Source organism: Empidonax traillii, unplaced genomic scaffold, assembly GCF_003031625.1.
Source record: "Empidonax traillii isolate 1590-97213 ecotype Southwest subspecies unplaced genomic scaffold, ASM303162v1 scaffold155:size2260171, whole genome shotgun sequence".
NCBI classification, from domain to species: Eukaryota; Metazoa; Chordata; class Aves; order Passeriformes; family Tyrannidae; genus Empidonax; species Empidonax traillii.
In genome coordinates, this window is record NW_020955348.1 from 1,023,116 (window position 1) to 1,037,732 (window position 14,617).

The 14,617-nt window shown below is 36.7% G+C and overlaps 1 protein-coding gene across 3 annotated transcripts in view; it reads left to right on the plus strand.

The window, feature by feature from the left end:
• Window positions 1-14,617, plus strand: part of DNAH12 (dynein axonemal heavy chain 12) — a 50,896-nt gene that overhangs the window by 2,887 nt on the left and 33,392 nt on the right. The window contains exons 5-17 of one of the 3 annotated variants that reach the window (XM_027884777.1): window positions 433-622; window positions 1,917-1,992; window positions 2,846-3,004; window positions 7,390-7,585; window positions 7,999-8,187; window positions 9,010-9,160; window positions 9,261-9,352; window positions 9,608-9,786; window positions 11,013-11,148; window positions 11,924-12,049; window positions 12,950-13,084; window positions 13,527-13,720; window positions 14,102-14,336. In XM_027884777.1, coding sequence (XP_027740578.1) covers window positions 433-622; window positions 1,917-1,992; window positions 2,846-3,004; window positions 7,390-7,585; window positions 7,999-8,187; window positions 9,010-9,160; window positions 9,261-9,352; window positions 9,608-9,786; window positions 11,013-11,148; window positions 11,924-12,049; window positions 12,950-13,084; window positions 13,527-13,720; window positions 14,102-14,336 — 2,058 coding nt within the window. Of the gene's footprint in view, window positions 1-432; window positions 623-1,916; window positions 1,993-2,845; window positions 3,005-4,153; window positions 4,338-5,626; window positions 5,703-6,554; window positions 6,714-7,389; window positions 7,586-7,998; window positions 8,188-9,009; window positions 9,161-9,260; window positions 9,353-9,607; window positions 9,787-11,012; window positions 11,149-11,923; window positions 12,050-12,949; window positions 13,085-13,526; window positions 13,721-14,101; window positions 14,337-14,617 lie in introns of those variants that run through there. The other 2 variants (XM_027884778.1, XM_027884779.1) reach the window with 2 other exon arrangements.

Below are 14,617 nucleotides of genomic sequence, written 5' to 3' on the forward strand. Positions count from 1 at the left end.
TGTAGAGATTCAGATCCCTTTTTTTTATATATAACAAAGCTGTCAATCAGAAATACCTATTTCTTTGGCCAAGACCCACTCCCCTTGTGGGGGATGTTTGTCCCCACTTTTTTGACAGATAAATGTTTGTCTGAAGAACAATAACCTTAACCTTGAACTGCTTTATTGTCAGCCATAAACTTCAGCAGAGAACCAAGGAAAATGCCATACTAACAAGTACAGTATTTTGTATTTAAACATCAAGACAGAGAGACCCTTTTACCAACCAGAGAGTGGCTTTCAGTGCATTAGTCAGTGAATACTGCAAAGGTTAGATTAAATCGCCCGCCCTTAAGGATAAAAACCTGTGAATAAAAAGAGACTTTTGTCAAGCCTAACACAAAAATATTGACATAGCCAGTTGTTAGAGCTGTGACAATATTGTCCTTTCAGGCAGATTACCTCTACATGAAGCAACGTGTGCAGAGCAATCCGGTGGTTCCCATCCAGCAGCAGTGGCTCAGGTCCATGCTCGCCCTGGTGCCGCGGTCGCTTATGGAGGGCAAAGATAGAGAGCTGCTCACTCAAGAGCTCTTAGGGGAGATAGTAAGGGATTATGAAAAGAGCATGAAAAGATGTGTGTGTAAGTACCCCAAATTACTCAATATTTAGTGTTAGTAGATATATTATAAGCTGTTTCTTGTTCTCTCACTGAAAATATTTTTTCTAGTTTGTTCTTTCAGCCAGGCATGATCTTTGTAATTAACTAATGATTTATCTTTCTCTGCCTCATCAAATGTGTGTTGGCTGTGATGCTTAAGGCAGAACTTGCTTAATTTATTCAGACCAGGAAAAAGTTAACCAGCTGAAGGTACAGTTCAAGCAAAGACAGGCAGCTCTAGACTTCATGTCAGAAAGGTTGAGTGCTGATGACATTATTTCATTAAGTCTTTAACCTGTTTAGTTAATTTGCTGCAAGAATGTATCGCTGTTTGCTGTTTAAAAAAAGTAGAAACTTTTTCTGTACTAGTGATTCTTTGTCCCTCTTCAGGAACAGAAGATTTTTTTAAGCTGTTCATTCATGAACACATCCATAATTTTTTTTATGGTAGTTTTGATGCAGGAGGAAGCTTGCAATAAAAATCTGCAAACATAATTACTGTTATCAGATATCACTGAAACTCACTTCAGTTTTAAAACCTTTTAGAAAGGTTCATGAACTGGAATATTAAGTATTTTCTCTTGAAATTATGAATTAATTTCTTTTTTATTTGTATTTGTAGTATCCAAAGTCTGAAATTGAGCCAAATTTTGTCAATATTTTTAGTGGATGGCTGTTATTTTAAAAAACGCAGATTAAAAGTACATAATTTATCATGGGACTAATTTCTTTGTAGTGTCATCAGTGGGATAGTTATAGTATCTCACTGTAATTTTGTTAAACAAAGTTGCCATTAATTCTTGCAGTCATGGAATATCTCAGTTTGGAAGGGGCCCATAAGGATCAGAATCTGACTCCCTACTCCGTTCAGGACTGCCTAAAACTAAACCATACAACTAAGAGCACTGTCCAGGTGCTCCTCAAACGTCTTGGTGCCATGACCACTTCCCTGGGCAGCCTGATCCCACTACCAGCCATCCCTCAGAGAAGAAATTGCCTAAGAAAGTATTTAATTATTTAAACATGAACCTGAAAACCTTCACGAACAGAGGACAGAACTGGAGTTACGCCACCTGAATCTGTACAGATATTTAGCAGAAGGAGTGATTTTGAGTTACCTTAGGGAGAATGTGTTTTGAAGACTAGGGTGACACAGTTACCTTTTCATCCTCCTGCGTTCTTGTTTCAACCTGGAGAAAGACCAAGGAAGTGCAGTTCTTGTTGAGTATGGCATCATTTTCTTCTAAGGTTCATGTTTTTTGGGTTTTTTTCTTAGTGCGAAGAGCTCTTATTAAACCAGATGTAGAAGGACTTGAAGAGGAAGAGGAGGCACCTTTGCCTTTGTTACCCCTGTGAGTGGACTAAGTTAGCAAATAACTCATGGGCAAAACACACTGAGTTGCACAAGTGAAATTCTTGTTGAGCTGCGTGGATAGAGTTAGGGCACATTGTTAATTCTGGAGTCCCTTAATGTGACAAAGTTTCTATCTGAAGAGGATCTTGTGTTTCAACACCTCTTGTATGAATGCTCCACAAAGTTTCTGCACTGACAGTGTTTTATTACTGTTGTTACAGTTACACAGAGCAGCACTAATGTTTGTAAATGAAACTTCTGGCTGCGAGTGCCCAGATGCTCAAGTCAGATTGCAACTGCCTGTGGAATGGGGGGTGTGCACAGGGCAGTTCTCTGGCAGACAGCAGCACTGCACACTGCTTTGACATGCTGCAACTGCCTGTGGTGCCAAGGGTTCTTGGGACTTCGGTGTTATGAGATGAAACCTTGAGACCGAGGGCAAACCCATTAATGCTCTGCCAAAACAGAAGAGGAATTCAGGTAGAGTATAAATACCTGAACTGTGCAATTTGCTGGAGCATCAGAATGTGTGCTCTCAAAGTAATGATAGAAAGGCTTCCTGATAGCAGGTGGTGAAGTTAGGAGTTTACATCTAAAGAACTTCTGGAAGAGCAGGTGATGTGAAAATACCATGAGGATAAAACACATTTGGTCAGACAGTATCTTTATAACTTCCACCCTGTCATAGTGAGGATATTTACATAGGGGCATTTAAAGAACTATTTGTGTTAGGGAGTAAGCTTTTAAATACTACTTTTTATATAAAAGAATATTTTATTAAGCTATTTCTTGAGCTCTTAATTTTTGTTTGTTTGTGTGTTTTGGTTGGGTTTTGGTGGGTTTTTTTTCAGAGGCCTGGATTTTTCTAGTTCATGGCATAAGAGCTTTATCAAAGCAAAAAATCAAATCAGTTCCACCTTGCACACTGTCCACCCCACAATGAAAACTCTACTGGATTTTGGTTATGCAGCATTCTCTTCCTTCCTTGTAGTGGATTTCTCTAGTTCCAGGTAAAATCTGTTCTTCTGAATTATTAACCCATATAGGTTTTAGAAACTGGCAAAGATGAGTTTGTTCAATTCTATTATTTATCATAGGGAAGTTTATATAACAAAGTTCTTTGTGTCATTTAATGTACTTTGAGTAAGTTACTTTGTGTTCTGACACATATGACACATGACTTTTCCACTTTCTATTACATATTTTACCAATGCTTAAGTTGCTGATAGTATCAGCCCTTTAGATTTATATTTTGCCTTTGATTCTGTAAAGGTCTCCTCATTATTTACTTATTCCTAATGCTGTGATCCCCAGACAAATCTGTTTAAAGTAGCATTTAAAAAATCAGCTTCTCATGCTAACCTTGAAGATCAGATTTCTTCCTTGTTTTCATCAGTTGGATTTTATGTTCAATCTTGGAATTCCAAATTTTCACTGTTTTCAAAAAGATAATTTTCACTATATTTTCCTCATTATTTTTTCTGGTAGCTCTTCTATATTTCTCAGACTTTGGGATATTTTTTTACTTCCCATAGTCTATTGAAATGATGTTTAGGTTCCCACTGTGCTTTCTGCTAAAACAAAGAATGGGTTTGTAATACAGTATTTACTCGTTACTTTACTCCATGTTTGGTATTTTTTTTTTTTNAAATATTTATATTATGTAGCTTAAGGTAGCACCAATTTTTCCTAGCTTGTGTTAGGTAAACTCATTCTGTAGATGTAGAGATTCAGATCCCTTTTTTTTATATATAACAAAGCTGTCAATCAGAAATACCTATTTCTTTGGCCAAGACCCACTCCCCTTGTGGGGGATGTTTGTCCCCACTTTTTTGACAGATAAATGTTTGTCTGAAGAACAATAACCTTAACCTTGAACTGCTTTATTGTCAGCCATAAACTTCAGCAGAAAACCAAGGAAAATGCCATACTAACAAGTACAGTATTTTGTATTTAAACATCAAGACAGAGAGACCCTTTTACCAACCAGAGAGTGGCTTTCAGTGCATTAGTCAGTGAATACTGCAAAGGTTAGATTAAATCGCCCGCCCTTAAGGATAAAAACCTGTGAATAAAAAGAGACTTTTGTCAAGCTTAACACAAAAATATTGACATAGCCAGTTGTTAGAGCTGTGACAATATTGTCCTTTCAGGCAGATTACCTCTACATGAAGCAACGTGTGCAGAGCAATCCGGTGGTTCCCATCCAGCAGCAGTGGCTCAGGTCCATGCTCGCCCTGGTGCCGCGGTCGCTTATGGAGGGCAAAGACAGAGAGCTGCTCACTCAAGAGCTCTTAGGGGAGATAGTAAGGGATTATGAAAAGAGCATGAAAAGATGTGTGTGTAAGTACCCCAAATTACTCAATATTTAGTGTTAGTAGATATAAGCTGTTTCTTGTTCTCTCACTGAAAATATTTTTTCTAGTTTGTTCTTTCAGCCAGGCATGATCTTTATAATTAACTAATGATTTATCTTTCTCTGCCTCATCAAATGTGTGTTGGCTGTGATGCTTAAGGCAGAACTTGCTTAATTTATTCAGACCAGGAAAAAGTTAACCAGCTGAAGGTACAGTTCAAGCAAAGACAGGCAGCTCTAGACTTCATGTCAGAAAGGTTGAGTGCTGATGACATTATTTCATTAAGTCTTTAACCTGTTTAGTTAATTTACTGCAAGAATGTATTGCTGTTTGCTGTTTAAAAAAAGTAGAAACTTTTTCTGTACTAGTGATTCTTTGTCCCTCTTCAGGAACAGAAGATTTTTTTAAGCTGTTCATTCATGAACACATCCATAATTTTTTTTATGGTAGTTTTGATGCAGGAGGAAGCTTGCAATAAAAATCTGCAAACATAATTACTGTTATCAGATATCACTGAAACTCACTTCAGTTTTAAAACCTCTTAGAAAGGTTCATGAACTGGAATATTAAGTGTTTTCTCTTGAAATTAGGAATTAATTTCTTTTTTATTTATATTTGTAGTATCCAAAGTCTGAAATTGAGCCAGATTTTGTCAGTATTTTTAGTGGATGGCTGTTATTTTAAAAAACGCAGATTAAAAATACATAATTTATCATGGGACTAATTTCTTTGTAGTGTCATCAGTGGGATAGTTATAGTATCTCACTGTAATTTTGTTAAACAAAGTTGCCATTAATTCTTGCAGTCATGGAATATCTCAGTTTGGAAGGGGCCCATAAGGATCAGAATCTGACTCCCTACTCCGTTCAGGACTGCCTAAAACTAAACCATACAACTAAGAGCACTGTCCAGGTGCTCCTCAAAAGTCTTGGTGCCATGACCCCTTCCCTGGGCAGCCTGATCCCACTACCAGCCATCCCTCAGAGAAGAAATTGCCTAAGAAAGTATTTAATTATTTAAACATGAACCTGAAAACCTTCACGAACAGAGGACAGAACTGGAGTTACGCCACCTGAATCTGTACAGATATTTAGCAGAAGGAGTGATTTTGAGTTACCTTAGGGAGAATGTGTTTTGAAGACTAGGGTGACACAGTTACCTTTTCATCCTCCTGCGTTCTTGTTTCAACCTGGAGAAAGACCAAGGAAGTGCAGTTCCTGTTGAGTATGGCATCATTTTCTTCTAAGGTTCATGTTTTTTGGGTTTTTCTCTTAGTGCGAAGAGCTCTTATTAAACCAGATGTAGAAGGACTTGAAGAGGAAGAGGAGGCACCTTTGCCTTTGTTACCCCTGTGAGTGGACTAAGTTAGCAAATAACTCATGGGCAAAATACACTGAGTTGCACAAGTGAAATTCTTGTTGAGCTGCGTGGATAGAGTTAGGGCACATTGTTAATTCTGGAGTCCCTTAATGTGACAAATTTTCTATCTGAAGAGGATCTTGTGTTTCAACACCTCTTGTATGAATGCTCCACAAAGTTTCTGCACTGACAGTGTTTTATTACTGTTGTTACAGTTACACAGAGCAGCACTAATGTTTGCAAATGAAACTTCTGGCTGCGAGTGCCCAGATGCTCAAGTCAGATTGCAACTGCCTGTGGAATGGGGGGTGTGCACAGGGCAGTTCTCTGGCAGACAGCAGCACTGCACACTGCTTTGACATGCTGCAACTGCCTGTGGTGCCAAGGGTTCTTGGGACTTTGGTGTTATGAGATGAAACCTTGAGACCGAGGGCAAACCCATTAATGCTCTGCCAAAACAGAAGAGGAATTCAGGTAGAGTATAAATACCTGAACTGTGCAATTTACTGGAGCATCAGAATGTGTGTTCTCAAAGTAATGATAGAAAGGCTTCCTGATAGCAGGTGGTGAAGTTAGGAGTTTACATCTAAAGAACTTCTGGAAGAGCAGGTGATGTGAAAATACCATGAGGATAAAACACGTTTGGTCAGACAGTATCTTTATAACTTCTACCGTGTCATAGTGAGGATATTTACATAGGGGCATTTAAAGAACTATTTGTGTTAGGGAGTAAGCTTTTAAATACTACTTTTTATATAAAAGAATATTTTATTAAGCTATTTCTTGAGCTCTTAATTTTTGTTTGTTTGTTTGTTTTGGTTGGGTTTTGGTGGGTTTTTTTCAGAGGCCTGGATTTTTCTAGTTCATGGCGTAAGAGCTTTATCAAAGCAAAAAATCAAATCCATTCCACCTTGCACACTGTCCACCCCACAATGAAAACTCTACTGGATTTTGGTTATGCAGCATTCTCTTCCTTCCTTGTAGTGGATTTCTCTAGTTCCAGGTAAAATCTGTTCTTCTGAATTATTAACCCATATAGGTTTTAGAAACTGGCAAAGATGAGTTTGTTCAATTCTATTATTTATCATAGGGAAGTTTATATCACAAAGTTCTTTGTGTCATTTAATGTACTTTGAGTAAGTTACTTTGTGTTATGACACATATGACACATGACTTTTCCACTTTCTATTACATATTTTACCAATGTTTAAGTTGCTGGTAGTATCAGCCCTTTAGATTTATATTTTGCCTTTGATTCTGTAAAGGTCTCCTCATTATTTACTTATTCCTAATGCTGTGATCCCCAGTCAAATCTATTTAAAGTAGCATTTAAAAAATCAGCTTCTCATGCTAACCTTGAAGATCAGATTTCTTCCTTGTTTTCATCAGTTGGATTTTATGTTCAATCTTGGAATTCCAAATTTTCACTGTTTTCAAAAAGATAATTTTCACTATATTTTCCTCATTATTTTTTCTGGTAGCTCTTCTATATTTCCCAGACTTTGGGGTATTTTTTTACTTCCCATAGTCTATTGAAATGATGTTTAGGTTCCCACTGTGCTTTCTGCTAAAACAAAGAATGGGTTTGTAATACAATATTTACTCATTACTTTACTCCATGTTTGTTTGTGTTTTTTTTTAATTTTGTTTATAAAGTTACCTATAACTTTCTTTTCTAGATCAAAAGGACCAACTGACTATAGATCTTTTAGAACTGATGCATCTCTGAGCTGTTCAAAAGCAGAAGAAGACATAATGAGTACATGGTATCAAAGAGTTGTCAACCTCTTTACTCAGAAGGAGGCCTTGGATGGTGTAAAGCTGGATCAGGTTGACTCTTTCTATAACTGTGTGGCTATGCTTATGTCTAATCAGGTAAGTAACTTTCCCCTCCATTATAACCTTAATGGGATTAAACCACTACTTACTTTGTAGAAAAATAATGGAACAGTAGTCTAATCAAATAATTATAATTTATAAAACCTCAGAGGAAAATGCTTTCCAGATATTTCATTTTTACTGAAAGCATTTATTAGTAATAAACTTAATGTTGTAGCAAAAGAAAAGCACATGGGCTTTACTGAAATGTTTATTTGTTCATTGGTTTGCATCCTTGAAGGGTTGGGATAATACTCACTGGAGTTATTAGAGAAAGTCACCCTGTTTCAATTATCCATGAATCAGACCAGAAGTACTAAAATGAAGGGAAATCCTGTCTTACTGCTTGAATGGAAAGTGGGGTGGGCCTTTGTTCTGTCAACTAATAGGTAATCTGTGTTATTACCTAGCTGAAAGAATTACTGGGAAGAACCACTGAAGCTTTTGTGAAACTTTTTGATCCTGAAGACAGAAGTCATCTGCCTTTATTTAAGATGGACTTGACTCTTGAAGAAAATAATATTGAGTTTTATCCAAGCTTTAAAGACTTAGAAGAATCAGTTTTGTTTGTAGTAGATTGTATAGGAGAGACTCTCCAGGTGTGCTTTTATCTTTATTTAAGTATGTAATTGTTAAGTTGCTGAATATATGAAAATATTAGTGATTTAGGAGTCTGACTGCCAGGGCAATGGGAGCAGAGTGCAACTTGTGGTATTTATTTTCCACAAGCATTCTACAGGTGACACCATGAATCTTGGTGTCCAGCAGCACTCCAGACTCTGAAACTCATTTTGTAATTCCTTGTTCATAAAAAATTGGTGCATGTACCACTGATTGTTTCAGCCTGCTGTTTGGATCTGCAATGATAATAACCTTAATTATATGTGTGATGATTTACAGTAAACTTGCATTAATGTTTAAGATCCCCAGAGAAAGACAAGGAAAATTAGTGTTGACGTTCCTTTTCTCTTTAAGAAAAAGAAAACCCTCAAATCTCTAAAAACTAATACATACAATATTGAGAGATTGATGTCTCGGGAACCTCTCTGTGATTCCAGGGAAGAGAGCCTTCCTGGAGGCTTTGGATGTATCCCTGTGAACTGAGTAGTGTTTTCAGTCATACATGATGGTACTTTCAGAGAAGTGTTTTGGGCTTGGTTTTGTTTATTTGCAAATATGATGTAATTTAATTGCATGTAAGGTTGGATAGTTGTTGGGATTTTTTTCCCTTTTACACGTTTCCTGTTCATCTTTTTGCATCAGGAAGAGTCATTCTACATGTGTAAGAAGCACCTTGATCATGATTAGGGTCTCATACTTTTCTGATAGTGTCTTCTACAGATTGCAACTTAGTTTTGAAATATATGTGCCCTTGCATTGCTTTTTAAAATGTAAATAATCAAAACTTGCCCTTCCATTAGAACGTCCCCACGATCCGTTCTTGGCTAACGGGGGGCACTGCAACTGTGGCTGCTGAGCTTCCTAACCATGTCATACAATGGGCCACATCCACTCTGAGAAAATCCATCAGAGACAACTTAGAAGGCCCGAAGGAACATTTTGAAAGCTACGGTGAGTGATAGAAGAGTGGGCAAGGAACTGTTGTCACTTCTTTGTAATGAGTAACTTGCTGTCATTTTAATAATAATAATGCATTGTAATTGAATTGTAGTTGAAAAGTATGGCTGGCTTGTAGATGGAACTGCAGAGGCACAGATAGAAAGATTTGAAGCAGAACAACACAGTTTTGATGAATATACCACTGTAAGTTTTGATTCTACATTTTTGCTGTACATACAGCAATCATAAAAAGGGGAACAAAGAATAACAAGTGCTTAGCCTTTATCTAAAAGTAATGTGGACTACCTATAAATGTACACCATAAGTGATTTTTCCCCTAAAAAATCTGTGGTAAATAGAAGAAAATATTATTTATTTTCTTCAATGCCTAATACTTACTCATGTAGCCAAGTACTTAAACAACAGCTCTGAAGTGTAAAGCCTCATGTTTTTCTGAAGTTCATAGATGAATTCTTCACCCTCAAGAAGGAAATCATGAGTTTGCCAGAGATGTTTTATTTCCCTATGATCTGTTTGAATTGTGAGGATTTAAAGCAAGGTTTGGCTAATCGTGCAAACAGCTTTGCAAAAATGCTAATGGACAAAATTGTTGCAAATTACAGAGAGGAAAATGAAAAGTAAGTAGAATTTTTCTGCTTGTGGATGCTGTATGTGTTAAATGCATAGTAGAAACATGTAGAAGAAATGTAAATATACCATACTTTTGTTTAATGAAGGCTCTTGGCTAAATAATGATGTCATGCAGCTTGCACCAGTTGTTGGATTTTTCTAACATTTTAATCTCAGAAATGGGTAAGAGAACATACTGAAGGACTTGGATCATGGAGGAGCTAAAAGATCAAAGGACTTCACTACTGTTCTGGATTTTTTAATGTGAACTACAGTATTACTGCACTGTCAAAGGAAAGACTAGTTAGACTCTCTTATTTCATGACAGATACCTCCGCAGGGCTGCTCTCAGGCCACTCCTCCCCTTTATTACTCCATCCTCAGTACAGAAACTGCCATTCCAACTCATTAAATTTCATCCCACTGATCATAGTCAAATGCATCAATCTTTCTAGATTGCCTCTGCAATGACTCTCATCCTTCATGAGAGTCAGCAACACCTTGCAGTTCTATCATCAGCAAACTTGGTAATGGTGCATTCAACTCCTGCAGCCAAATCAGTGGTAAATATATTGAACAAAACTGGCCCCAGAAGTGCACCCTGACAAACACTGCTGGTAACAGTTGCCAGCCAGATTTGGCCCCATTTACCACTTTGGTCAGTTCTTCATCCAGCACACCATGAACCCACTCACCCCACAGCTGGATAACTTGTCTAGAAGGATTCTGTGAGGGACAATATCAAAAGCCTTACTAAAATCAAGAAAAATTATACCCCCCACCTTCCCTTCATCCTCTGCATGGGTGAACTTAGCATAAGATGTCAATTTAGGAGGTTAATTTGCAGATATTGACTAAGAAAGGAGTAAACTCTTATGAAATACTTTGATCAAGTTTTATAGTGATTCCACATTACCAAAATGACAAAATATTTACTAGGAAAGTGTCTATGTGTACATTAACGATAGTTTTCTAAAGTTCATTTCCTAGTGATAGGTAACCAAAGCATTTATTACAGAAGAACACCCCAAAACCCAAACAAAGCAATTATTGCAAGTCAGGAAACAGTATTTTTTTAAACTGACTCGATCATCTTCCCTTTTAAGTTTCAGAAAGGAGTTTGTGCGTGGGTAATACTTAAAGAAGTAATTTAAACTTTTAACTCCATTAAAGCTGAGCTTGAAACCAGTCAAAGTAAAATCTTAAAATTACTTTATGTAAAACAAATCTACAGGATATGCAGGGAATTTGAAACCATTAAGGAACGTGCATTAAAAGTTCCTGAGACAACAGAAGAAATGGTGGAAACAATAGATTACATAAAACAGGCCAAAACCAAAGATATTCCAGACCTGGTGCTAAGAAGCAAGGTAAGTATCCTTTCATTTTTAAGCTTGTGTCAGACATGCTGGCCTATATAAACAGAGAATTCATTCTGGACTGCAGAGTCTTCTGATCATGCTGCATGTATGAATAATCTCACTTTTACTTCAGACAGAAGTGAGAAGTCCAGCTCATTCTTTGCCATGTGCCTTTGCTTCTCATTCCTATTCCCATATGTTCTGCATGCCAGGGAGGAAATGTAGCTTTTAATAAATCGTGGCAGATTGTAAGGCACACAGTTTATTGTTTGTACCTGGAGACTTCAGGGCTGCTTAAAAATCTATTTGTTAAAATGTAACAGACAAGCATAAAGAGCATTTTATGTGTAAAAAAAAGTCATGATTTTGAGCACACAAACCTCAGTTTACTCTTTGAGCAGAATGTAGGTGATGTTACATTAGCAGCACTTTGTGTGTGTGAATATGTGTCAGATTTTCTGTTATGGTGGTGGGTCTATAAATATAGCATGTTATGTTTAAATCTGCAAAAATTATATTTTGTATATTTTTAATAATATTGGGATTTTTGCACATAGACTTACAGACCACAGGAGTCATATTTAGAGAAACAAGCTCATGAACAAGGCAGGGATTTGAATCATTTCATACATATATTTCAAAAGTTAATATTGCTGCAATAGCTCCGAATTCTGAAAGTTCATGAGATATAGGTTTCTATTTTATCTTTGTAGATAATATTGTCCTACTCTATATTTTAAACAGACCTATGGTACCTAAAGCTTTATGAATTCTCTTTTAATAGGAGTGCTGTCAGCAAATGAGTTACTTGTTCGATGTTTTTTTATTTACTCCTGAGGACATTGAACTAATTTCGACAGCTATAATATGGCCGAAGAAGATGAACCTCATTTTTAAAGAGCATGATGATGTAAGAGAATTTTCTCAGTTGATGGTATATTTTGGCTTTTTAGACTTCTCACTTTACTGTAGCTATTTATTTCCTCAGCACATTAAATGTATATACACATATAACATGAATCATACTAATTTAGACGTGTAAATAACGTATTTCCAGATTTTTATAACAACAGAGGACTTTTTATGGATAAATTTTTCAACTGTCACTGTAACTGAAAAGCTTTAGTGAATCTCATTATCCTGGTTTGTTTGTGGTCAGTAGTAGGTAATACATAGGAAGGTGAGAATTCACTACACTGCACTTGTCTAGTACTGAAAATGTAACTGCCAGGCCCTTAATAAGACTGAGTGCCTGGAATGTGCTAGAGCTTGAAGACAAGAACAGCTTCACATCAAGTTTTCATGAGTCTCTATATATTTGCATTTTATGCTCTCATATCTGAGTTATTCTAATGCAAAAGGAAAAGAGTGGTTCCTCCTTTGGAGAAGTTCTGTTTGTTTGCTTCCCAATTTTGCCTGGTGGTTGGTGTACTTGTCCTAAGAGATCTCCTCTCCCTGGATTGATTTCTTGTTTGGTACCTTAAAACTAACCCTTCTGTGTGCAGACCCCGTGCTTTACACTGCTCTGGTGTTCTAGAATTCCTGCCTTTTGCAGCAGTAGGTACATGTGGGATAGCACTGGCTGTCAACAACTGTAGGTGTTCTTTTCAGCAGTAAAATACTGAATCCCAAAGATGAGAACCTCTCTCTGTCTTTTTTTTTCAGTAATGCTTTCCCATCTTTTGTCTGATTGCTGAAGGAGGCCTTTGCACTAAGTGTGTAGATGGTACTGTGTATGTTAAGCACTGAAAGGATTAAACATCTTTTCAATGCTTTTTTTTTAATTTTAAAAAAATCAATTGTTTTGTAGCTGATTGAGCAGTCTAAAAGTGTCAGAGAGCAAGAACTACTACAGAAATGTGAGAACCTGCGGGAGGAATTAGACAAGCTGGCAGATTCTGTGGCAGAATTAGAAGAATATTCAGAACTGGATTGCATGCAACAGGTTTGATCAGCAGTTTAAAAAGGGTAGAAATGTTTCGAGTGGTTAATACACTTGTATAAAGCATGGAATTCTGGCCATAGTGATATTGTTTGCAAATAACTTGAGGAATTAGAAAGGAAATTAGAATTTCCTTTCCTATTTTTGATGTATTGAAAAACTGAAAAAAAAAAAAGGCGTGTACCTGCCTCCCAGAACAGCGAGTTTTAAAGCTCAAATATTTTGAAAATACTGTAAAATTCAGTAATGAGAAAACCAACTTTACTTTCCATCATGTTCATCCGGGTTCTTCATGGTCTATTTACTCAAGGATAGGTAGAAAAGTTTTTTCAACACACATTTTCTAAACTTTTAATATGAAGGTATTATATTTTGATATCTTATTTTGATAGCTGTTCAGAGCATAATTCAGTTCTCTCTCCAGTCATATGTTATTTGATTTCAGTATGTGGCTGATGTGAGGACATTACAGAAAACCATACAGGACACTGAAGAAACAGTAGCTCTTATTAACAATGAAGAGATTCTGCTTGGATGGAAACCGAGTGACTTCCCAGTCCTCAACAACATAAAAGCTGAGATAGAGCCATATCAGAAACTCTTTAATCTTATACTGAAATGGCAGCGAACAGAAAAAAGGTAATTCAGCTCTAATGAGGGAGAGTGAGGAAAATGCTCAAGCTGTTCCTGTTTGTGTTGGATTTTGAAAATACAAGACCTAGTGTATTTTTAAATGTCATGTGTTGGTCTCTATCCAGAGGTTAATTTAAATATTTCTCAGTTCATGCAGTTACTCAGTTTCAGTGTGTGACTGACTTGAGAGAATTGCACAAATACATAGAAGAGTGTGATTTAACTGTGTATTGGAATTTTACACAGAATGACAATAATTGGAAAGAAGATCTTTGCTTTAATTTAAATAGCTATTAATGTACACCTTGTTTGTGTTGCAAAACAAAGAGTTAGGTATTTGTGGGATGCGTTTGTTATTCTGTTTTCTAACCCTGTATTTTTTCTCAGATGGATGGACGGTACCTTTTTGGAACTAAATGGGGAAAGTATGGAGGCTGAGCTGGATGAGTTTTATAGAGAGCTATATAAGGCGACAAAACTCTTCCAACAAAGGAAGAAAATGCCACAGGACAGGAAAAAGGCACCACGACCCAAAGAAGAAGTGAAGACAGTAAAAGCAATAAAGGCTAATACAACTCTTACAATGTGTTCCTCAGTTCTAGAGCAGGTTAAAGACTTTAAGGTAAGAAAAAGTGAGGGATATTGATATCTGATGCTGAGGGACAAATGCTAAATTCAGTTCTCAGTACAGGTAGATGATGCAGTGTCAGACACACATTATTAGACAGAGAGAGAGAAAGAAAGATGGAGCACACTCTGAATCACCAGTTCCAGATTGTACTGTCTCATTCATTTTAATAAAATTGATTTGGGATTTTTTATAGTTTTAGTAATATGAATTGTTAATGAGCGAACACTTACAGGAGAATTGGGGTGTAAAGAAACATTTAAGGATGTAGTTGG